Source organism: Diadema antillarum, unplaced genomic scaffold (assembly GCF_040938485.1).
Source record: "Diadema antillarum isolate AM-2024a unplaced genomic scaffold, OU_Dant_1.0 seq00000768_RagTag, whole genome shotgun sequence".
Lineage (NCBI taxonomy): Eukaryota > Metazoa > Echinodermata > Echinoidea > Diadematoida > Diadematidae > Diadema > Diadema antillarum.
This window is the reverse complement of record NW_027271658.1, coordinates 8,729-35,146: the sequence shown is the minus strand read 5'-3', so window position 1 is coordinate 35,146 and position 26,418 is coordinate 8,729. Positions and strand designations below refer to the sequence as shown.

General features: G+C 39.3%; 1 protein-coding gene across 1 annotated transcript; it reads left to right on the top strand.

Annotated features, from left to right (window-relative positions):
• The first annotated feature begins 6,937 nt into the window (after nucleotides 1–6,937).
• On the top strand, nucleotides 6,938–24,990 carry LOC139738772 (uncharacterized). The gene is made up of 13 exons (XM_071649413.1): nucleotides 6,938–6,986; nucleotides 8,183–8,272; nucleotides 8,821–8,943; nucleotides 15,341–15,511; nucleotides 16,068–16,216; nucleotides 17,812–18,171; nucleotides 19,506–19,730; nucleotides 20,071–20,133; nucleotides 20,870–20,980; nucleotides 21,454–21,615; nucleotides 22,290–22,455; nucleotides 22,954–23,210; nucleotides 23,880–24,990. The coding sequence occupies exons 1-13, from the start codon at nucleotides 6,963–6,965 to the stop codon at nucleotides 24,850–24,852; spliced, it is 2,874 nt and encodes a 957-aa protein (XP_071505514.1). The 5' UTR covers nucleotides 6,938–6,962; the 3' UTR covers nucleotides 24,853–24,990.
• The last annotated feature ends 1,428 nt before the right edge of the window (nucleotides 24,991–26,418 follow it).

The window sequence follows — 26,418 nt, the reverse complement described above, 5'->3', positions numbered from 1 at the left end:
ATAAACACGAGGTCTGTATGCATGCGAATTACACTGTGGTCATAATGCGAAAAAAAATATGATGGGGCCTGCGTAAAAGCATTAGCTTGTACAGCCGCAGGTCCCGTGAGTAATCAGATTAGGGGAAGTTTAAAGTACGGATGTTTTTTAAGACCAACTATATCTGGGGAAACCGATTAAAACAAACAAAACAAAAAATCCAATTAAATATATATCACTAAATAAAAATACAGAAAAACAGAAAGCTGAAAGGTCACATGTTGCAGCAGTGAACAACAACTGCAGAGATTCAAGGGGTGTGTTGCAGAGTATAGAAAATGGCGTAACTGTATGTCATAAATACATAAGTAGAAGGTGGGATAATGAGATTTGTCGTGAATGTAAACAATACCGAAAGCTCAGGAGTAACATTCCAGCATGGGTCCTAAAACCAAGCATTCCGTGTGACCATAGTAACCGACAGCTGTCACGCGCGAGAGTTTCGATAACCGAGTGGAACAATAGGTGCATGAACAGCGCAATAGGCAGACTGTTCAAAAATAGTGTTCATGGTTAGGATCCCGCCGGACTAAGGTGGGATAGACAAGGGGTAACAGTAAAGAGCAACAAGAACTATACACTATGCATGCCGTACAATGTAGCTGCTAAGAAGATATTGCTTCAGTTTTCGTTTGAATGAGGTTACAGTGGTACAACTTACAAGTTCCATAGGGAGTTCGTTCCAATATTTGGGCCCAGCGAACATAATGGTTTTTTTCGCGAAAATTGTTCGGGTACGTGGAAGGTGATATGCGTAACGTTGACGAGTTGGATAATCATGAACTGTATAATTTCTTGTAAACATTTGGGAAAATACGTCTGGTAATTGGCCAGTTGAAAATTGAAACATAAACAGGCCGACGTTGTAATAAAATAACTCGGGAATTTTCAAAATTTTATTACTTACAAAAAGTTCGTTCGTGTGGGATAAATATCCAGTGTGGTTAACAATTCTAACAGCTCGTTTTTGTACAAGAAATAACGAATCGATAAGGTTTTTAGAAGCATTTCCCCACGCCAGAATCCCATAGTTGAGATAGGGAGATATCAAAGTTGAATATATGCTCTGTAGAATATTACTTGGAAAATAATAGCTAAGTTTGTTAAGAACCCCGGTATTTCTAGCAATAATTCTGCTTACATAATTAACATGGGTTCTCCAAGATAAATCACTATCGATATGAAGACCCAAAAATTTTGTATTGTTGACCTGTGACAGATCAATGTTGTTTATCTTGACAGAGAGAGGTAACACAGGTAGCGAATTACTGAATAACATATACTGAGTTTTATCAATGTTTAAGGATAATTTGTTCGCAAAAATCCAAGATTGGACAGAAACAAGTTCTTTATTTATTATGTTTATAAGCGCATCAGGATTTTGATGAGAGAAGAACAAATTTGTATCATCTGCAAAGCAAACGAAGGAGAGAATCTTAGAGGAGTTCTGGATATCATTAATATATAAAATAAAAAGAAGTGGGCCTAACAAGGAACCCTGTGGAACACCACAAGAAATCAGTTTTGGTTGGGAATCGTGACCGTGAATACTTACAAATTGTTTTCTATTCGTTAAATAATCAGTGAACCATTCTAGCGCCCTTCCCCGAATTCCGTAATGATTTAACTTATAAAGTAAAATGTCATGGTCTATTGTATCAAATGCCTTGGAGAAGTCAAGGAAAACACCGACAGTGTGAGAAACATCATCTATAGCATGAGCTATCTTATCAATAAACTTGAGTAATGCGTGAGTTGTACTATGTTTTTTCCGAAATCCAAATTGAGATTCAGTAAATATTTTTGCCTGAAGAAAAAAATTAAGGGTGCGTTTATACACAAGTCTTTCGAGTATCTTTGAAAAAGAAGTTAAAAGAGAAATGGGGCGATAATTATTGACACGGTCTTTTCGCCCTTTTTTAAAAATGGGAACAACTCTGGCTACTTTCATTTTTTGAGGAACTTTACCAGTAGACAAAGATTGATTGAAAATATAAGTAAGAGGCGAGATTATTTCATGAATCACATTTTTTACCAAGAAGTTTGTGATTCCATCATATCCCGAACTTTTTTTATTATTTAACTTATCAACAATCTTTATTATTTCATCTTCGACAATTGGGACAAAAAATAAAGATTCCATATTCCTACTACCCAGGAAAGAGTGAAATTCTCGCTGTGCTTCAGGAATTCTATCAGCCAGATTTGGCCCAATGTTTACAAAAAAATCATTAAAAACTTCAGCTATATCTATGGGGTCATCAATACGAACATCATCCTCTTGAATATAACTAGGCACGTTATTATCAGTATTACGTTTCAACGCTCGGTTTATCACCCTCCACGTACCCTTCATATCAAATTTACATTTGTCGAATTGATTCATAAAATACATCCGTTTGGCTGACCGTAATGCAGAAGTGAGGATATTACGATACTGAGTATATCTGGACTTGTTTGTAACTGTGGGTACTTTGCGATATTTATGATAAAGTTTATTTTTCTTATTGATTGATTTTAAAAGTGATTTTGTAACCCATGGCTGCCGGGGTACTTTTTTATGATTTGAGTTAGAGAATTTACGACAAGGGATAGCAATATTAAGCTGAGTTATCAAAATATCTATAAAAATATCAAAAGATAGATTTACGTCATTTTGATTATATACAATCGACCAATCAACGAGTTTCAACCTTTCTCTAAAACTATTCAGGTTCGAGTCTGACATAACACGAAAACCGGATTTTTTTTGCACACTGTCAGCAAGAGGGTGGATACTACCAATAAGTGCATACACAGGAAAATGATCAGAGATATCCGTAACAACAATACCAGATGAAATATCAGAAAATGACTTGTTAACAAATATATTATCTATTAAAGTAGAAGAGAGGTCGGTGATTCTTGTAGGTCTCCTTATGAGAGGAATAAAAGACTTAGACAACAGTTGATTAAGAAACTCTTGGCAATTATGATTATCATAATTTAAAAGATTTAAATTAAAATCACCCATAAGAAAACATAATTTATTCTTGAAATAGTTATTCGACAAAATACCGTGGATTAATTCACCGAATTCAGTAAAATTAGAGTTTGGTGGCCTATAAATTTCTCCAACAATTACATTTCCTTTATTTGGTACTTTTATCTCAATGAAAATACTTTCAAAAAATTCTGTCATAAAACTGAACTCTTCTAATAACCGATGGTTTAAATTTTCTGTTACATAAAAACCAACTCCACCTCCTTTCTTGCACGGTCTATTATTTGTAATCAGTTTGAATCTATCAATATGAAACAATGAAGAAGGAGACACCTCCTGTAACCATGTTTCACTGAGGCCGATGACACCAAATGTGAATCGTAATTCATCAATGAATAAGCGAAGTTGATCAAAATGTTGGTTTAAACTCCTAATATTAAAATGAGAAAAAAAGATTTGATTTGGGTCCGAATTGGATAATGTAATGACATCTTTTTCTAAGCAGTAACTTGTAGAAAACATGTGAGGTGGAATATCATTAGGATCAAAATCAAGTTTTAATTCATCGGTTTCTGTGGTTGAAAAAAATTTTAAGTCAGAATTATCACCGTTCTCATTATTTGTAATGATTACAGAACTTTCACCTTCCAATGACCGAACATCTACAAAAGCATTACTCATATTCATTGTGATAAAACTCAAAGCAATTCATCCTATTTTCGTTGGGAAATGTAACAGAATGTACAGCAATGTTGGGCAAGCCATATTGCCGTTGACCTGGACACAAAATGGTAGAAGACACGTAAACATGTTTGTCTTTGAGACATACATGCACCTGGACAGTTGATGCCGACATTGGAAAAACATGTTTATGCAAGAAGGAGGAAAAATACACCAGCGTGAATGCATGGAATTCGGAAATGCGAATAACAAGTGAACAATTAAGAAGTACTGGGGCACTGCAAATGCGAATGGAATGTGACACTAGGTGGGATAATGTATGAAACAATTTTCCATAGGTAAATATGAGAACATAGGGATGCATAGGTTCAACCTGTGCGGGTGACACTTCGGTACGTTCAATTAAAAATTGTAAACATGTGACCTTCCTTAAGGGCAAATGTGCACATTTGGCGTTGCCAATGAATACAAGGATGAAACATTTAAACATCAATGCAGAGACAAACGAAAAAATAAGCATGTACATCACTAGCTCTACCTTAGAGCACTTCACTAATGATAGTAGAGTGACAAAAAATATCAAACTACACATTTCTTTCGAAGATATCGACAGCCAACCCACCCTCCTCTCTTAATCCATTATATAAAATAAATTTTTAAAATCTAATTATCCAGGTTTATGGTAAGATTCATTATGTAGTACATAGCGGTATCAAAAGAAATATCACAACCCCCTCCAAAAGAGGGACTCATGTGAATACATTATACCTTGTGCATGTCACACGAGTTTAAAACATGGAGGGAATATACTCCGGTAGCCGTGGAAGAAAAATGTACTATACCAATGCATGCCTTGAACATGCAAGTTATGGGAGACTTTCCTTTCCAAAAGGAGCAAAAACAGCCAACGAATACATAATGCTAATAACACGCAGTTATTAAACCTTCAGTTAATCGTTGCTTAAATCACCCGAAAGGCTCCTGACCTACACACACAATACATGGAGTCGCAGCTAGGCCGCCAAACTCGCAACCCCCGCAAGCAAAGCCTGGTTCTAAAACAACATGGCGGTCGGTCTACTTCTCCGACCCGTAACCGAACGATATTGCTCGAACGATGCGATCACGCATTACAGACGAATGGCAAAGTGAAAGTGGCTCGCTCGCTCTGCCCGTAGGCCTACTTATAGTAAAATGAAACATTTTCATAAGTTATGATCATAGTCCTTCGCAGTGATTTCTTTTACTATGTTTAATTCCTTAGAAATTTAATTTAAAATGCCCTATAAACGCGACTTTTGTACTTTCTTTTTTGTAAAAAGTCCCTACCGTGGGAGGGGGGTATCCCCCCTCCCACACCCTCGCCGAAGATCTCACACCGTCACATAATGTACCCCCGTATATTATGATCATGGCCCTTCAACTGATTTTTTTTCTTCAAAATGTTAATTCCCTAGAAATTTGCTTTTAAATGCTCTGTTTTTACAAAAAGTCCCTATCGTGGGACGGGGGGATACCCACTCCCACACCCTCCCCCCGCTCGGTTGCTTCGCTCCCTCACCGAGGATCTCACACCATCACACATTATGTACCCCCCCCCTATGTAATAATCATAGTCCTTCGCACTGATTATTTTTCACTACGTTTAATTCTTTAGAAATTTGCTTTTAAATGGTCTACAAACGCGAAATTTGCTTTTAAATGCTCTACAAACGAGACTCTTGTATTCTGTTTTTACAAAAAGTCCCTATCGTCGGAGGGGGGTATCCCCCCTCGCACACCCCCCCCCCCCCCCGCTCGGTTGCTTCGCTCCCTCGCCGAGGATCTCACACCATCACACATTATGTACCCGCCCCCCCCCCCCCCGTATGTAACAATCATAGTCCTTCGCATTGATTATTTTTCACTATTGTTTAATTCCCTAGAAATTTGTTTTTAAATGGTTTACAAACGCGACTTTTGTACTCTCAATTTCACAAAAGCTCCCTACCGCGGGGGAAGGGTGTATGCCCCCTTCCACACCCTCCCCCCGCCGCTTGGTCGCTTCGCTCCCTCGCCGAGGATCTCACATCGTCACATAAAATGTGCCCCCGTCGAGATTTTGCCCCCCCCCCAAAAAAAAAAAACAAAAAAACAAAAAAACAAACAACCAACAAACAAACCCCCAAAACCAGGGGCCCCGTTGCATAAAACTTACCGTTGAATTTCAATGGTAACTACCGTCAAAATTAGGCATCACAGCCAATCAGCATCAAGGATTCTAAAATTTACCGCTAATTTGAAGACTTACCGCTAGAAAGGAGCGGTAAGTCCAGCGGTAAGGGTTTTATGCAACAGGGCCCTGAAGTGTTCCGGCGCGCTCACACTTGCTCTGAAAGACAAGCGAACAGCTGCAGTTGCATTTTTGAAGTGGTGAATGTTGATCATAGTAAAGTTGTTATTGAACTATGTACAACGTTTTAGAATGACAGAGACAGCTTATATCAGAACGCTCTTGGGTCATTTCAAATAGTAAAGCAGCTTATCCTCTCACAGTTCCATTCGAGGATGATTAAAGGGTGTGTATACAGTTCTGGTCGAGGTGATCAGATTTAGCTTTTAACGTTTTGCGAGATATTCAGAAACCACTCTATGAGATGTCAAAGAGCATGCAGTTCTAAGGGGTATCAAAAGTTTATGAGATGAAAATCGGTTTTAAAATGGCTGAGATATCCAAAAACAACGTGAAACAAAGAGATACTAATAAAGTTGGGGCATGTCGCCTTTTATTATTAGCACTTTTTTTGATATCTCAGCCATTTGAAAACCAATTTTCATCAAATAAACGTTGAATCCTTCTTGAAATTACATGCTCTTTCATATTTCATAAGAGGCTTTTCATTATCTCACTTAGGAATGTTCAAAACATGAATCCCTACCTCAACCAGTACTGTACAGTCCCTTTAAAAGGAAAAAAAAAAACCAACAAAAAACTCTTTGGGATATTATCTCAACCTTTCGTATCTTACGCCCTCTTTTGGGATACAGTGCTGGGGACCTGAGTAATGTATGTACCGAGTCATTTACATTCGCGACCACCAGGAGGAAGCGCACATCAGGCGATCGCAATTATTATCCATCATCGTTATCACATTGCGCGCGCGTCACACGCTCGCCACGCCATACGACACACACACGTACGTACACGTTACACACGCACGTCACGCGCGCCAGACGCATTCAGTACGTCACGTCAAGGAAGCGTTGAAAGGACGGAATCATGACAGACGCTGGATTTTTCCGCGTAAGATTTCACATTTATGTGCATGAGATGGATCCCAGTTGTTTTTGTTACCTTTCATCTTATACCTGTGCTTTGCATTTTAATATTTTTTATCGAGGTGTGCTTTGTAAGATAAGAATGATAACACGGAAATAAAAGCACGCTAATTCCAACCAATACTAACCAATACGGCGTTCGTTGTACATCGTACAAGTACAATATTCTGTACGGTCCGCGTCCCAGCGTATTGTGCATATAGCTGCGTGCATGCTAAAGGCATGCGTATACTTAGTATTGGGTCTGCATCTGATCCTTGAGCACGTGTATTTTGCAGGCGGCGCTGTCTGTGGATTACACGTTTTGAAAATTTAGCCATTAGAATTCTATATTTTTCTCCACAGTCATCATGGTCATCTTGGATACATTAGAATACATTAAGATTGAAGATACATTAGGATACATAGGTTCGCAGTTATTTGTTAATTGCAAAATCATGAAATTGGCCCGGCCCCACACCGCGGTGTGCGTGGCAAGTTATCTAACACGTTAGCCAGCATTAATTGAATTTAGGGCCTATAGCCATAGGTATAACGTTAAATAGGGTTAGGTTATTTAGGGTTGTAGACCCTCTAGTTTGATTAATTAGTCGAGGGACGTTCATTAGGAAGTCTTTCTGAGAATAAAAGAGAGAAAGAAAAAGAACGAAGGAAAAATATGGGAGAAAGGAAGGACGAAAGATGCCTGCTAAGATGGGGGGAAATCAATCCTGCCGCTGTATCAATTGCGAGTAAATGCCTTTTTAATTGCAGGGGTGAATACAGGAATTTGGTTAAGGGGGATGGGGGCGCTCTGCGTATGGGGCTGCTGGTCGCAGTTAGCTATGCGTACAATGGGCTGCACGCTGCTGGTCGCAGTCAGTGGTTTCGTACAATATTTATCGACGCTGGTCAGCGTCGGCTCTGGTACGAAACCATTATTGCATGATTACTAAGACATGAGAGCACTTTGGGGCGAGTAATTCTCACAGACAACGTACTTTAACCCGAAACACAAACCAAGACAAGGAAATTCAGGGAAGCTTTTGAGGTACCAAAACTTTTTATTATCTTTAAAAGAGGTTTCTGTTTAGGGGAAAATATGTTCACTTTGAAGCGTACAAGGAGTCGGTGCAGTTGAGATGTATAAAATCAGAACATTGTCTTTATTTCCTGCTTCAGGGCACAAGTGCCGACCAGGATAATCGGTTCACCAACAAGAAGAAGAAACTCCTTAAATCACTCAAGTTCAATCCAATTCTTGAGAAAAAGGTATGTGTGCTGGACATGAGATGTAAAATGTGCATTTCACATCGTGTTATCGATTTCAGTGTGATAAATTACGTACATTGCAAGTCGGTGTTCCAAGGTACATGATTTATTTATAAGATAGAGTTGAATCGAAAGTGACATACATTGTAAAGTTGAATCGAAAGTGACATACTACGTGTACATGTACAATGTATATGTACATGTAGTTCCTGAATTCTAGTTTATATGCTTGTCAAATGGGGTGCTGTGTCAAACTGAGATGGCATTCTGCAATTTGTTTTTTCTTTTAAAGGATTTTTGTGTTGACAGAATTATTGAAGCAACATTATTTAATCTTTCATAGTACGAGAGCTAGACGAAAAATGATTTGTAAAATGTTTCCATTTTGTATCACATCATTAGGAAATACTTCTGCTTAAAGGAATTGAGAAGAAACTGAAATTTAGTAATGTTCTGTTCTTTCTGGAGGGCAATGCTTCCTTTTGTGTACAAGTTGCGTATTTGTCTGAAATGGATGCTTTACAGTGTGTATGTTTGTTACTCTGTAGGTCAGCATGAGTAAGGTGAACTTGGACACACTGAAGCCATGGATCACCAACAAGGTCACAGATATGCTTGGAGTGGAAGATGATGTCCTCATAGAATTCATCTTTAACCAGTTGGAAGAGGAGGTCCGTATACCTTTCCTTGCATTTCCATCTAGTCATTAACAGACATTTCACAATTTTGTGTTCGTTGCTTTGTTTTCTATGTCTGAAGTACAGTGATGTTTGATAAGAACCTCTGGCCTCATTTTTTTGGGGTGAAATTGTGTGTTTTTTTGTTGTTGAAAGGACAAGAAATGACAGGTATTAAGGTGTTTACAAGAACATTCATGTGATCTTCTGAATTGAGTGAGTGGTAGATGTGACTGCGAAATGAGTATGTGGTTAGGTATTGTGTGTGTTTTCACCTCTCTGCAGTGTTTGATTAAGGCATGCTTTCATGCCAACTCTCATGTCATAGTATACTCTTAGATTTAGTTGTTAAAATCAACCCACTGAGCTGAAAGATGTGATTTGAATACCATTTCATCACCAGTGATATTCCATGTCTTTGCTAACACGAATCTTGTTTGATCAAACACTTCAAGTCTACTGCATGTAGCGTCAGTGCATAGATGGGTTTTATAATCACAAAACACTTTTTACTCCTGGAGAAAATAAAGTAAAGGTGAAAAGCTTTGTTGATCCAATGTGCATTTCACTTATTCTTGCAAGATTCATTCATGACACTTAATACACTATTCAGATAAACAACAATAATAACAACAACAACAAGATTTATGGCAACTGCCGAAATCAATAAACCTCATTAAAACCCTCAACAAGGAGTTGGCCTACGTGAGCAGATGTAAAATACTGCTATGATTATTAAAAAATACTGATAATGATGGATTAAAAGATAAAATGGTTTTCAAGCTCTTTCACCCTATGACTTTGGCGGGCCATCAGTTATCCAAGAGGCATCATTCTGTCTGAGTCGGCCAAAAAGCTGTCAGTGATCAATGGGCGCAGTGAAAAGAGGTGAGAGGTAAGATTACCGTGTAGTGCATGAATTTCTCTAAAGAAATGATGTGCCACCCAGTGTTGGAATGTCTCACCACTCTCTTGTCCTCACAGGTAAGTCATTGGAACGACAAGGACATAAAGCAGGTAAGATAGGTGTATAGCCTTTAGCCCCAAATCTGTTCAATTGCTGTTCAACAAGAAACTCTTGTCTTGTTTGATATCAACTGGGTTTTTTTTTTCTCTGTAGTGTTACAAAGTCTTATGTGGTCAACACATTGGGTGTGCAATGCTAGTACAACTCATATTCAGTCAGACTTGATTGGATATGATAGGATGAAACCGTGCTCAAATCAGGGCCCTGTTTTATCAAAGGATAAAATCAATTTCAAATTTCCTTAACACACAGGCTGCCATAGACTTATCATAGAAATCAACTTTATAATCAATTCTAACTCTTCATAAAACAGGGCCCTGGTAACACAGACTTGATATTGTGTGAACTGAACATGTTCTCACATGTCAAAGCATAAAGTTCATTGACAGTTGTGAATTGTACAAATGCAATCAATGGAAAAGGATGAAGTACTGGTAGGTAAATGTAGCCAGTAATTAATCCTTTAATCCCAAACACCAAAATACCCTATTTGCTATTAAAACAGTTGAGGGACTGGCCTTTTGACAAGGCACTCTCGCTGTATGATGGCTGTAACGGTCCAGTGAAGTGAGCCCAGCTGAGCATGACAGTGCGATGGCCTTTTGAGATCTGCTTCGCACATTACTATTCATGACCACATGAACCCTTCTGAATAATCATATTGATGGGTTCTACTTCTGGTCGACCAATGGAAAGGCGTGCTGCTGATATCCTCAATCTTGGTATTCTGGCCCATTTGCATGCATCACTGACCATCCTTAGAGGTCAGTGGCATGCATTCACCTCATGCAAATCGGGTAAGTGCAGACAGACAGGCAGATTGGTAGATTTTTAATCCCAAAATCAGGGAGCAAAAATTTATAATTCTAGGGGCTAACATATGGATGTGAACCAGATCTCAAAATGCCCTACCGTTTTCGCACCCAGCTGGGCTCGCTTCGTTTGCCCCCATTCCCTCACCACCATACAGCAAAAGGGCCTTGGCAAAAGGCTACAGAGGGATAGGATACTTTGAAATTTGATTTGAAATTTGAAATGAGATTTATTTACCAAACAAACAAACATCGTCAACAAAGTCACAACAATTAATAGTTAAGATATAGTTTAGCAAAAAAAAAAAAAACTGGCAATAGCGTGCAGGCTAGTCGAGGCCAGTCCTTTCAATGATATAGATTATAATATAATGTATAAATTACAATATTTACAGAAGAATACTGCCTTTTTCAAGTGTGAAAAACAGGTAAGACTACTGGTGTATGCTCTGAAAGTATACAGTTGTCGTAATTTTCTTTGACCAAAGCTTTTTTTGACCCAGACAAAGACACGGCATGAAAATATGTTGCAACACAAGGTAAGATTAGTGGGACTGCATGTCATTCAGCTTGATATATTTCAGCAATTGTCAGTGTTAAGATGATTGCATGTGTGTGTGGTCAATATGTGCTGTGTGTGTGACAAAGGTACTCCTTTCAGATGAGACCATTTTTACTAAGTACACCCACTGAAGGTTTTTGGTCTTAAAAGTCTTTTCACTTCACTCTTGTGTAAACGCCGACGGAAGATGTTTCTTTTCCTTCCTTCCACCGAAGTAAATCCTGATTGTTAAAATTGATTTGATATGATACTTAGTTTGGAAAGCTCTTACAGTAAAATACTGTTAAACACCAATGAAACCTTGCTGTCATTTGTTTTGAAAGGCAAAGATTGAGAAATTTATGACTGGTAATACTCTGAATTCTCTAGTTTCAATTACCAGGTGTCCATGGGTAACTAGTTGGCAAAGTTAGTCTGAAAGGGGTTTACCTGGCTTGGGTTTTGCTACAATGCAGGTGAGTATGGAGGTCTGAGCATGTTTTGAAACAGAGGTTCTTGTCTTATCACTGTACTGCACACTTTCACATGAGCAAATTTATTCTTTTAATTGAGCTTTGGCAAAGGAAATTAGATTTGGTAACAAAACCACTTTAATTTGAACAAACATAGATGGATTACTTGCTCATGTAAACTCAGGTTATTAGGATTTGTGTGATTAATGAATTGTTTCATTTCAGATTTTTCAGCAGCACTAAATTGCTTTCTAGTAATGGAATGCAAGCCATTGATGATGAAATCCTTTTCACAAATATTTTCATACTTTCTCAGCTGGTCAAATGCATCTCATAGAGATCCCAGTCATATTACCCACATTCCTGTTATGATAGATGATTTGTAAGTTTCTCTGTGAATTTTAAAGTTGGAACACATTTATTTCTGTCATCAAGGACCACACTGCTGCATAAATTATGGTATAGTGAGGGTAAAATAGATGTAGTAATGATTTGAAAACATGCTACTCTATATGTATACCAGCTTTTGTAGTTTAAATCTGTTCATTCTGTGGTAAGCTGATTGCTGACTTTCATCTTTCACGTTCAGATTGTTTGATATAATATGCGCTCACACACCCCCCACGATGCCGTGCAAGCGCCCCCTTATATTTCGGGCTGCTAGGGATTCGCCTCTCTCATAGCGGTTTCCTAGCAACGACAGAAAGTGTAAAAGAAAGACATCAGATGCGTGCGACATGGATTTCTCTCTCAAACGGTACAGGAATATATTCAGCATTGCCTCTGGCCAATGCTTTGGTTTGTCCTAAATACTTATCTGGTGTAATTCATGTATGTATTGACAGTGAAAATGGTATGCTGAAGTCACCACCACTACACAGTAATACATCTGAGTCAACAGTCTTCTACAGGACTAATGATGAGTAAGAAGCAGACTAAAATTTGATGTGGTAAATTTATATTGACTTGACTACCCTAGTCTTGTCTATTATGTGTGTAAATAATTTTAGTGTGAGAAAACTGTGCTAATGGTGACTTCAACATGCCGAAGTCTATGCATGTTTGATACATGGTTGTGTCTTATACATGTTGATATTCAGTGAAATTGGTCCAGGTCAAGGTACAGTAGTTTGATACATTTGTTTTGCTGTGCAGTCAAGAACAGAACACTTTAAAAACAAAAGGCATTGAATAAGTATGTTAAGTATGTATTGAATAGCCACATTCTCTGAAAATTATTTCACTGTCACTGTTAACTTCTGCCCATTGCATGTCCAAATGAAATTTATGAAGATGCTGATTCCAATCAGTAACACAGGGAAATGTCTAGTCTTTAAAGTTACACTCATCTTTGGGTAAAACTAAACTTTTTTTTTTTTTTTTTTTGGTGGGTATTGGGGGGGGGGGGGGTGCTAAACAGCAAGGCACATCTAAAGAAAATATGTTTTCTATTTGCATTCCAAAAGGGGGGTTACAAAAATAGTAATTTCCATTTAATGTTGTATTCCTTAAGAATATAAATATGCGCAAAAAGAAGAGTAATATTACTTAATGAGTTAATGCGAGACAGTCATATTTGAACAAATAATCCAAACTCCAGAGTCACTCAGCCTTATTGATTTTTGTGATAAAGGCCTGATATCATGATATCACTTGTGATAGTAGAAGTTATGAGACATCAGAATACAAGGTACAAGCCATTAAAAAAAAATGTGGTGTTGGCTATGAGAACATACAGCAATTGTCATAGAAGCATTTTTTGATGACATGTAGAATTATCTGTTTGAAGGGTTTGAAAGGTTATTGATATAGCACATTCCAAGATGAAATCGGGTGATGTGTACCCTTGGCTGAAATAGCATTTCATACCCTTGAGTTAGAACATTCTGTATCCTCCTGATAACCAAAATCCTCATCTGTTATATGATGTATAGATTATTCACAGTACATAGAGAGCAACATATACCATGAAGTTTGAGTTTTTTTTTTTTTAAAGGTAGCTACTTTTGTAACATTACCAAGTGTGCCCACAGCTCAACTTAAAGTATCTACTGGTGTGTGCATCAGACATTTATGCAGTGCATACCTACAATGTAAATAAGGTGCCCCAATGTTATTATGTGCTGCTTACTTTACTTGCCTCTTTATTACCTGAAAATGTTTTGTCTGAGGAAAAACATTACAGCTAGTCCCCTATCAAGTTACCATGATTGTCCGATCACTGACTGGCATTTGACTAGCCCATACAATATAAATTATCACCAATTAGAAAATGTGATATCATTTGAAGAACACAATGTGCTAGCCAAGGGAACATACAGCTGTACTTCTCTCACAGTTGTTTAAGCATACTAGTATGTACATGTATGAGTTATGAATCAGGGATCTACAGTGTATAAAGCATTAAAAAATTTAAAACATGTGGACTGTTGCCATTTCAGTTGATTAGCTATGTATTGATAGTTTGCCATGCTAAGTGGCTAATGTAGGCATATTTCAGTAGAAAGATATCACAGAAGTTTGCTCCATTAATTTTACAGGGAATTCCAGACTTTCCTTTATCTCTACACAAGACCAAAGCAGTCACACTGAGAAATATCTGAACCTTTGTTTATACAATGCCTACCCAAGATGATATTTTAAACTTGACAAATCGCACTGACAGTATAAATGTCCTATTTGTGTGTGAAGTGTAATTATAAGTCTACAAAGAGACAAAGAAAGGTCTGGAATCTCCCATTCCTAGATTAGGGAATTGGAACTAGAGCAAGGTAAGTGATGAGCTAGAAAATAGGAAAGGAAGGTTTAGTCTACAAAAGCAGTTCACTTTTAGGATTTGAGTATGGAAACAATGTTTGTTATTTCCTTCTTCTTTTTTCAAATTTTGTAATGAATCCAGGCAGAAGCCCAAGACTGATAACCAAACACTGACACTCCATTCTATGAAGAATGTGACAGTTTCTTGTAATGTGACTGAATTGTTAGTTGTGGCAAAAATTGATCACAAATTCAGTCAATGTTTTAATGTACACATTAGAGACACAACACTCCCAAAAAGAAATGATCTGCTTTTCAAAAGGTGTGGTAGATATTACAAGCAAATAATGAATACATGCACTCATGTTGCTCATTAAAATAAAATCAATTAGACAAGTTGATTGTTGAATTTTCTTCAGTAACTACCTCGGGTTTATCTATCCTCAAGACAAGTTGTTTGGTATTCACAGTCATGTGAGTGGAACCACTTGGCTTGATATACAGGTGTTTATGATATCTCTTGGAAAAGGTAAGTTCAGGGGTCCAAAGAAAACTGAAAAAGAAATTGCCTTTAAATCTATTTTGAAGTGTATGCTTTATAGAATGTATTGTGCTTTAGTGGAAAGTAGGGAATTTATCTGAAGACAAATACATCTATACTGAGATAAGTCAGAAAGACGTTAACAAAGAACTATGCTATTATAGTCAAAAGCAGTGTAGAAAGATGTTTCTGATGGATGATTTGTGTGCCAATAGGTTATGCACTTCTCTCATCTTGCAGCACCCAGATCCAAAGGACATGCAAATCAACCTGACAGGATTCCTGAATGCTAAGAATGCCCTGGCCTTCATGACAGAGCTGTGGGAGCACCTCACCAGTGCACAGGAGAACATCGCTGGAATCCCCTCTGCCTTCTTGGAGCAGAAGAAGGAAGAGATCAAGAAGAGACAGGTACACAGGGTTTCCTAGACTCCACTTCAGCCTCACTTCTAGTTTTCTAATGTGGATATCCCATGTTTGGGCATAGGCAGCAGGTGGCCAGAAAGTATAACATTGCTCTCCATGCTACTCTCATAGTGAGGGTCGATTTACCTTAACAACTAGTGCATGTTCTATTGAAGCACCAGTACTAGACTATGATCTCCAAGTACTAAATTATCACTCGTGTTGTTTTATTTCACCGTGGCCTGCAGCCTTGGTGAAACAAAATGGCACTAGAGATAATTTAGTATTTATCATTACTACTTATATTTGTAGATATAGTAACAGCGTAAGAAGCAGAGGTATTCCAGTTGACTGCGCAAGAAGCGCATCATTCTAGCTTGCAACATGTGATATGAAATCAGTCTTGACTTTAATAAGATTTCTTTTATTATGATTGACACTTTTCTTGCAATTTTGCTCCTCATCCAAATGATATACTCAGATTGATGTACTTGTATCACAGTTGATACACCAGGGTACTATTGAGAGATTTAACAAAGTTGTGTTCTGTTTCCTTTTACAGCAAGAGCAGGAACGTATCCAGACAGAGCTACGACTACTGAAAGATGAGCAGGAAGGTGATGGAGACAGAGAGAGAGAAAGAGAGGAGACGAGACCTGCAGCAGAGGATGTCAATGGTGGAGGGGACAAGAGGACAGCTGAGGAAGCCATGTAAGTTGACTTTCCTCTCTTTCCTTTCGTTGTTGTCATTTTGTGTCAAACTGTTTCCATGCAGATTCACCTGGATAGGGACATGGAATAGGAAGAGGTGGCCCCCGTTGCATGTTTATCCAGTTTCTTTTGAAGCAGCACCTGTTGCTAGCCCTTGCCATCGTAACCGCAGTCGCCAATTAATACAATCAGACCACATCACTTTGGTATTACCACTGAGAATAGTTCTTCCTTTTGATTCTGGCTCCTTTGTTTGTCTGCAAGTTCACAGTTGCACCTCTTTTGAAGTGCAATTTCAGTGGAGATATATGTACATTAATTTCTCAATACTTATGTTTATGAAGGTGAACTTGTCCTTTAATGTCAGAGAATGATGTGTGAGGTAATGGTATCGCCCATTTATATGTGGTCGCTTCTACCAGAGTCTTGTGAAACCATTTGAATTCCTTCACTGTTTTCTTGTTATGTCCCATTCTGATGAAATGTCTACTTTTCAGTTGTTCAGGTTTACTTTTGATTATAGCCAATTTGAATCATACAGCAAGTGAAATGTCTGGGCAAGCTGGTTGCATATGAGGCACTGAAAAATAGAAGACATTCTTATTACCTCCGCCAAGGAAGGAGGTTGTGTTTTTGTCGGCATTCGTTTGTCTGTGTGCAAAATAACTCAAAAAAGTTGTGAACGCATTTGGATGAAACTTTAAAGGAAAAGTCAATAATGACAGAAGGAACTGATGATTAAATTTTGGTAGTGATCCAGGAATTTTTGAAGGAGATTTTGTATTTACTTATTATTATTATTATTATTATTGTTTTGGCACATGGGGTCAATAAACTTGAGAGTTGAAGCTGCGCATATTTTAGGTTTTGCATACGTGTACCGAAGCACCTGCTCTGCATGAGGAGCCTTGCAGCTAGCAGGAAGCTGATGAGATAACACTCTTTAGCTTTTTTTTTTTTTATATGTCCTTGTAGTGACAGGGTTTACCTTCTCAAATCTGAAAATTCCGAACTCTCACTTGCCTCTGTGCCTTGTTTGATAGTTTGACTGCCAAAAAAGTGAAACAACCTTACACATGAACACTCAAACAAATGATTGTCAACGTGAGGTAAGCATAGGTACAAGGTATCCTTATACAATATTCAGGTGCGCTGGAATGGTAATGAATGCAACCGAGGTGCATTCCACAGAGAAATTCGTTTATGGTTAGGACTGTCATGTTATATGTTGTTTAGAGCCAGCTTTGCATCTATAGGTGGAAATTGGTTTTGTCTGTCACTGAAAAGCCATGTAACCTGCAGATTTAACTTATTGTAGGTAAAAAGTGAATGATTTGAAATAAGAATACACCACAGAAAGAAATTTAGTCAACTGCATAGGAAATGAAATTTTGATATAGTTGCCTGAACCTGAAAGTGGGCAGGAATTGTAATGATCTCTAAAAACATATGAGCATGTGCTAGATAGCCAAAGGAGGACATGGTAGATCTGGTCATGTATTTACAAATTGGACCAAAGTGTAGATGTTGCTTTAAAAGCTTGGACTCATTAAATGACCAACATTAAGAGACAATGCCAATTTCACTTCCCTTAGACCTGCACCAAGATCGGCCAAGTGGGATTGGGAACCACGCCCTGAAAAGGTCGAGCCAGTCAAGGAGGAAAAAGAGGATGCCACGTCTAAAATACCGCTGCCACCTCTCCCCGCCTCTTCCCCTCCTGTTGCTGAGGAGATCAAAGTGGAGAAGAAGTCGCCTTCCAGATCCAAGTCTGCATCTAGATCTAGATCTAGATCTAGATCTAAATCCAGATCCAGGTCTAGGTCTAAATCTCGATCGCGATCGCGATCTCGATCTCGATCTGAGTCTGATTCACCTCCTCCCAAGCCCAAGGACAAAGGATCATCACCTTCCCCACCACCAGTTGGCGTTGTCAAGCCTTCCGTAAAGCAGAGGTATGCCACTCTCTTCTATGTCCATTAAAGTGGAAGTAATTTAGATTAGGCAAGTTATCATGAAGAACATGGCTCAATTTGTTGCTGTTTGGTTTTCTGTTTCACATGACAGTAACCTGTAGAACGCAACCAGTGGCAACAAAATTTGTATCCTGCTTTTGCTGTTTTATTGCGTGAAGTGGCTGCTATCCCTTTTCAGGGCCAGCCAGGAAAAAGTAAACATTTCAACAATAACAACAGAAATTGCTTCAATTCATAATGGCTTATTTTTGTTTGCATGAAAATTTTATTAATGCTTAAAGTAACTGATGGTTTACATTCACCGGCATGCCATACATGAATTCATGTGGCAAAATCCAAATATTCACCAACTTGTCTATAGTTGCCACCCATCAAGAAATACCACTTTTGATTCTACAGGGTATTTCTACTCAATCAGGGTGCATGGTCATGTGACAATATTTACTTGACACCTATCCAAACAGTTAACGTTTGATAGCAATGTCAGCGAATACCAATAATTAAGTCTAAATTGTGAATGTGTACTTGTCGGTATTTGCTCTTGGAAGACAAGGTACTTATTATAGCTGTAGTGTAGCATCAAACTTGGCAATCACATGCTACTTGAATCCAATTGCTTGTTTAAGTTCCATGTTCAAAAGTGCACATGAAGGAATGAGAGGAAATTCATAAGTTTACCAAAATTGCCTTGTTTTGATATGTTGATTGGAATATTCATTGAGTTCACATGCTTGAATCATTAAATTCGGTCTTCACAGTATTGTCAGTTAATAGCTGCAACAACTCAGTGCAGTACAGCAGATGGTAAATTACTACATTCAGAAATATGCAAGTAGATGTATATGATGTGAGAAGCTTACATACTGCATATACACACAATATTTGCTCCAGTAATAACTGAGTTCTGTTAAGTATTGCCAGCTGATCTTGATCGTATAAAGTGGCAGAGTTAACTAACTTATGATAACCTTGGTGTCAAATTGAGAAAAAACATCTCGCAAATATGTCTGTGACTTCCCCATTGGTGAAAGTATCTGTTTGTGAGAATACTGAAGCTCTTATTTTCACAAATCACAGTTTCATTGTGAATTTAACAACACACAAAAGTGTTGCAATGCGCTAGGGTAATAGTGCAATTACGATAGTGCCAGTGTCGATTTGCGAAAACAACATTTCACGAAAATGTCTGTGAGCTCCTCATTTGCAAAAATATCTGTATGCAAAAATAACAGCCTATACAGTACTAGCTTTGACAGTATGTACAGTAGTGAATCAACCTGTGATAAGCACACTGTGTCTTACTGTGTTGTCAGACCCAAGGAGGAGAGCAAAGATGCTAGTGACGAGGAGAGGAGGAGGAAGCGACGATCCCCTTCTCCAGACAGAAGGAAGCGAAGTTCAGATCGCAGGCGGAGGTCAAGGAGCAGGTCAAGGTCACGCCAGCGGTCGTCGCCACGACGCCGTGACAAAAGATCACGCTCACGGTCCAGGTCTAGGGACAGAGAGCGGCGCAGGGAGAGGAGGCGCTCTAGATCAAGGTTCGTACTCTTGTTGGCTTGAGTGCAGTGGGAGAGCATGATATAAATCATCTGATAAATCAATACTTTGATCTGCTGAATTAGAAAGTAGTTTTAAAGGGATTATGATGTAATGTTATGTTGTATGATGAGTATGATGTGAGCTGGACATTTCTTCAAGGATTATCGTGCATTTCCCTGTCTCAATGTTGAAAGACATTCAATAGCTTTAATTTTTAGGGATGTCATTGGTATGTCAAAGACATTACAGCAAGTGTCATCATTTACAGCTGCATGTGATTGCAAACTTGATACAAAGAGATTTTACATTATTAAGGTAAGCTTTGTATTCTCTTAACAGGTCACGACGCCGATCCCCCCGCCGTAGGTCCCCAAGCCCACGTCGTAGGAGTCCACGCCGTAGGTGAGCCATCAGCGTCCTTCAAAATGGTCTAAAATCATATTTGCATATGTGGCTGGATTTTGTGTGCTTTTGTTTGAAATATTTTATGGAAGACCAACATTCCAATCCTATTTCACCACTTCGGTATATACATGTATATATGTTCTTTGTGATTTTGAGAAATACATGCTACATGGTATCCCTGATTCAAATGAGTAGAACTTGATGGAGAGTTGTTTAATTTTCTCATGTAATAAACGCAAACAAAGGGAAACTGAGCAGAAGTGAAAATAATTTATTTGTGGAAAATTGATTAAAGAAAATGGGATTCCATCGGGATTCAAACTAGAGACCTCCGGATGCTGTTAATTCATGGATTCCCTTTCAGATTTAAAATGTTCACCAGTATTGAACAGTGATCGGTTGACACTGAAGGAACATTACAAAGACCGTAGTTTTGTATTGGGCGCCAAGTTTCGCTTGGCCTATTTCGTTACAAAATCAGTCATTTCGTCACAAAATCAGTCATTTCGTCAGATCATTTCGTTGACGAAATGACTGATTTCATAACGAAGTAGGCCATGCGTTACTTGGCGCTCCATACATTTGTCCATGGTTTAAACCATGGACAAAGCTTGTACCACCTTCGTGTATTCATACCATGGTGTTTAAGAAAAAGTCTGTGGTCACTGATATATGTTGGATTGCTCCTGATACATAAATTGACCTTGTGCTTGGATTCCCTTTCTTGCCACAGATCTCCAAGGCGGTCACCTGATCGTCGGCACAGGTCGCCTGCTAGAAGGTCAAGGAGGTCACCTGTTAGGAGTAGGTCACCAAGAAGGTCACCTCGCAGATCACCTAAAAGGTCAGTAGAAAAAGAAAGGCTTAAAATTTATGTGCAATAGTCCCTTTTATTATGAGGGAGCATTAATTAGGCATTCTGAGCTGCTGCTGCCATCAATATTTACCCCACTGTAATGCCATCTGTTGAATCTACATGTACATGTGCAAGTTACAAACCCACTTTTTAAACTTTCCTCAAAGCAGATATGCTCAGTCTTCTCTTTAGTAGCTTTGCCTGTTTTCTTTTTTTTTATGTTCTGTAGAGCAATTCTATAAACTTTTACTCTTTACAGAGAGTCTCTTGTTTTCAAACTTCCATTTTTGAGGGTTTGTTGACTTTTTTCGTTATCCGAACCCCTCTCAAAAAACCATCCACTCTCCAGGCCTTTTTTGTTACCCATTCCACTTTATAGCAACAGTTTGTTGACCCTTTTTCAGTGCCTTGAATTCTTGACAGTTGAATTATTTTGTGTGTGTTTTTTTAATGCTTTTCAGAGATGTTAAGAGAAGGTCATCTTCTCCGTCAGGGAGCTCGTCCAGTGGCTCCAGGTCTCGTTCCCCTCCTCGGAAGTCCAGGCTTGGCTCGAAAAGAAAACCATCCCCATCTCCTGACAAATCCAAGAGGAGGACTCCCTCTGCCTCCAGTGACTCCTCCAGGTCAGTTTGCGTGAATCTACCAAAGTTTTCATACTTACTAAAGAACTTCTTGGAAATTAGGTTTCAGGAGAGCATTGTTTTCTAAGCATGTTTAGTAATACTGAGAGTTCAGAAACAAATTGAGTCTCCATTACAACCACTTATTGCAAATGTCCCTCATGCAACGTTTGTGTTGCAAACGCCGTAGTCTGTCGATCAACACACAAAACTCTTGAAATGATACATAATGAATTATGTTGTATATACCCACTAAAAAGTCAAGCTAGGCCACACCTGCTTTTCGTAAATGTAAAACATAAGACATTATTGAAAGACACCTTGAGATCCCAGCTGACAGAATGTAATTTGAAATATATGATTAATGTTTGCATGTGGACTTAAAAAGAATGACGCGACTAGCATGAAACTTGGATAAAGATGTATTCACATATGATTTCTAGAGGGTGAAAATACCCATGTTTGATCAACATCCAGGCATGCATGCATCAAAAAAGTTATTTTCATTCAGTTTCCCTGTTGGAAATGAAGGAGTAGATATTTAATGTTATGTGATGGTATATGTTGTTCTGGGTATGTGTCAGACAATTTTCAGAAATTGTATGAAAACATTGGCCAGATTGTAAAACAGATTTTAATACTAAATAGACATTCATTTTTACTACACTATATCATAGATCACCATCTCCACAGAGAGATAAAAGCAAGCTGAAGGAGGAGGAGGAGAAAGTGGAGAGCAAGGTGGATGACTCCATAGCAACCAGAGAGGACTCTGCATCTCCTCCACCTACTCACTTCAAGGCTAAGGAAGCCTCCAAGAAGGAGGAGCCAGAGGAGAAAGTGGTAAAAATCAGTCCTCAAAACATTTTGTGTAGGGTTGCTTGTCTGACTGGGATGTTATTTGGGTTCAGCATTTATGAAATTATAATCACTATTCTATTTTTTTTCTCTTCTAAGGAAATAATTAAGAAAGTTATCAATATATTACTGAGTTAGTCCTGTCATAGACCACTGCTCAATCCAGAGAGAATTTTGAATCTAGTGTGCCACAAGTCATTGAGTCCTGAGCCAAATACCATGGAAACATTTAGAGAACACAGGGTTGATAATGCTGAATAGAAATTTCACATCAATGGCTGAGGTTCAGACACTGTTAATATGTAGCATACTAAAGTTTGCTTAGCCCTACATAGCCTGGGCTACTTTGAAATTGTATAGACTGAGGTGGGGGGGGGGGGGGGGGGGAGGGCTTATTTGGCCCCCTTAGATCTGGGCGGTCGAGTGCACCTTCACAGTAAAGTGGCTTTATTAATAGTCTTTTCTGTTTGTTTGTTTTTCCAGGAGAAAGCAGCTGACAAGAGCTCAGGAGAAAGTGAAGATGAAAAAAATGAGCCCAAGGGTGGGCCATCGCCTCGCAAGCAGAGTCGATTTCCAAAGCGTCAGTATCGCCGCAGATCTCTTTCAAACTCATCTGATTCCGAGTCGGAGGAGGAGAAGGCCAAAGACAAAAAGCGGCGTGATTCCAGGTCTAGAACTCGCTCCCGCTCACCAGATGACCGCAGGCGTAGAAGGAGCAGAACCCCACCTGGTCGGGCGAGGTAGGTGTGCAGTAGCAGCAGCAACAAATCAGCAAACACAAACTTTTCTCATAGCAGATGTACCATTTGTGTTCAGCATAATTCTCTTTCCCACCCTCACTAGCAACAGGGATATTGGAAGGTGATATATATTACTATCTAGATAATTTTAGAGTTAAAAGGATGAAATTTCATTCTTCTTTTCTTGTTTAATTTCTATATTTTGGTCTATAAGTAATTTCTGTCCCATTTTTGCCTTTACATGTGCTATTTGCACATAAGACCTGTGTATTGAAACTACTTTCTCTTGTTCTTATAAACCAATTAGGAAGGAGGTCTGCTGATTGAAATAACTCTTATTTTTCATTCATTGTGACCTCATGATGCATTTGTGAATTGAATGATAGACTATTCAGAAGTCTGCACATATCTAAAAAGCAGCACATTGTATTGACTAATCTTGCAAAAGTTTACTGTGTCCTGGAGCTTTCTTGTATCCTATATTTCTCTTCATTTGTCCAATTCTGTATTTCTTGGTCCTGTTAAACTTGGACTTCTTTTACTTGGTTAGATGCTGGGAAATGTCATGTTGAGGAATTAGTGATATTTACAGTAAATGTGTTTTTTTGTCAATGATGGTACATATGTGAATTTGTTATGATGTCTCTTTCTTTGTTTTGTCGATATAAGGCGTAGGCGATCTCCATCACCACGACGATACTCTCCCTCAAGAAGACGTAGCCCTCCACGACGTCGCAGGTCCCCCAGGAGATCTCCTCGACGCTCACCTCCTAGACGAAGGAGAAGTAGCCCTAGCCCTAGGAGAAGACGAAGCCCCTCTATAGAACGACGTCGGCGCAGTCCTACCCCGGAAAGACGCCGTCGCAGCCCAACCCCAGAACGGCGGCGTCGTAGTCTAGAGAGACGCCGAAGAAGCTTAACACCAGAACGCAGACGTCGTAGTCCATCTCCAGAGCGTAGACGCAGAAGCCCAAGCCCAGAACGCAGACGTCGTAGCCCAAGCCCAGGACGTAGACGCCGAAGCCCAAGCCCAGATCGTAGACGTCGTAGCCCAAGTCCAGGGCGTAGACGTAGAACCCGAAGTCAAGAACGCAGACGTCGAAGCCCAAGCCCAGATCGCAGACGACGTAGTGTAACTCCTGAGCGAAAGAGGCGCAGTCCAGTTGCTGAGCGGACGAGAATTAGTCCAAGTCCTGCCTTTAGAAGACGTTCAGCCCTTGAAAAGAGGAAACCTAGTCCAAGTCCAGAGAAACACAGGCGTACATCACCTGATGCAAGAAAGAAAGACTCCAAATATCGCCGCAGTGAAACTCCAGAAGATGGGAAATATGACAAGCGCAAGCACACTCCTCCCAGACCAAAAACTCCTACAAAGGGCGATGATGATAGACGCCAACAGAAGACAAAAGCACGTCAGCCTCCAAGTTCTGATGAAAGTTCAGCTGAAAGTAGTCCCGAGAGGGAGCCTCAACCTAAAAAAGACAGGAGCTCCTTGCGTCAGAGTCCAAGCCAAGCAAGCCCTAGAGTTAAGGAGTCTAGAGTCCAGGAGCAGAGTGAAGACGAAAGTGAGGCAGAGAGTCCAAGTCCTCCAAGACAGCTTGAAAAAACGGAGGCGGGGCCTGTCACGCGAGGAGTCTCCTGATGCATCTCCCGAGAAAAGGATGCGGCCGATGAAAGCGACTGCCAGAGAGTCGTCTGGATCCCCTGCTTCTCCTAGGAAGAGGGAGCCCTCTCCGGACAGCTCTCCTACACAGCACAGAGAACAGGAGAGGCCCACAGAAAAGAAGAAGAAGAAGAAGAGAAGGGATGAGGAGGATGACGACGAGAGTGATGATGATAGGAAGGACAAGGAATCAAGTCCAAAGGTGAAGAAGAGCAAGAAGGGCACTTCTGCTGAAGTTTCATCTGAGGCAAGTGTCTTGTTCTCTGACCCATTCTTTTACCCCTTTTTCCCATGCTCTTGCTTGGGTTGAACGTCATATTTAGTACAATGATATCGCACATTTGGATCTGCTAGTTATATGTTTGACAAAGCTGCCTGCTACTGTGTCTGTAAAAATGGAGTTGCAAATGGGGGAGGGGGTGTTTTTGTACTGAGATATTTCACACACAAACACACAAAATTCAGGAATATGCACAGCAAGATTAATACATGTATTGGGTCTAGGGCTATTACCCCCTGGGCAGTTACCCCAGACCCTTCCCCTGGCCCTAATACTAATCCTGAACCTAATCCTAGCCCTAATCTTTACTCTAACCTTACCACTAACCAGTATTTAGCCGGGGGGTAATTGCCCGGATACGTTTGTGTACAGAGGTTGCAAAAATGTGCGATTATGCAGGATCTTCTTCACACTATCATTCCATGTGTTTGAGTGGTTGTGCCTGTGATACTTCTGCTTTATGTCTGAAACATTCCAGAATCTGATGCAATGACATCAATCATGTGAATGTTCTAGGGTGGTTGCATTGCAGTATGACAAAATTTCAAGCAAGAAAACTATTAGACTTCTCATTGAAACTACTGTCAATCAAATGTGGGCAGTCCATCCTGTAGTACATGAATGAGCAACATGCTTTTTAATGATTTGATGAAGTTCAGTGTATTGCATGGGAGATTCATTGCACAATCTCTTGGAGTGAACACACTCACACACACTCAGAATCATGCATTCCATACTTGGTCTCTGTACATAGCCAAAGAAAACTAGGTGTTGTAGTATTGCTGCTGTCAGTATTTGAACCATGCTATGTTGAGTTTTTATGGATGGTGTATGTAATTGTTCTCAGTTGCAGTTTATCATGTCTTTTCTCATCTCTGCTGTTGTATAGATTTCATTTAGAGTACTCTTTATGTTATGCCCTGTGCATTGATTGATGATTGTGGATATTGTGCTTGCTATTCCAGGGGTCAGAGAATGAAGAGGAAAAGACAGTGAAGAAGAAAGAAAAGAAGGAGAAGAAAAAACACAAGAAGCATAAGAAACACAAAAAACACAAGAAGCACAAGAAGCAGAAAAAGGAGGACACCCAGGTAAGAAAGCTCCCAGAAAAGAGTGCATTTTCAGGCAAGACCACCTCTTACAATATATATATATTTTTTTTTTTTCATCGTTCGTGGACCTCTGTTAGGGCATTGGTAGCGCAATGCGCTTTGTCATCCCCTTCAAAATTCACGCACAAGTCGCGAGTTCACAAGTCATCTTTG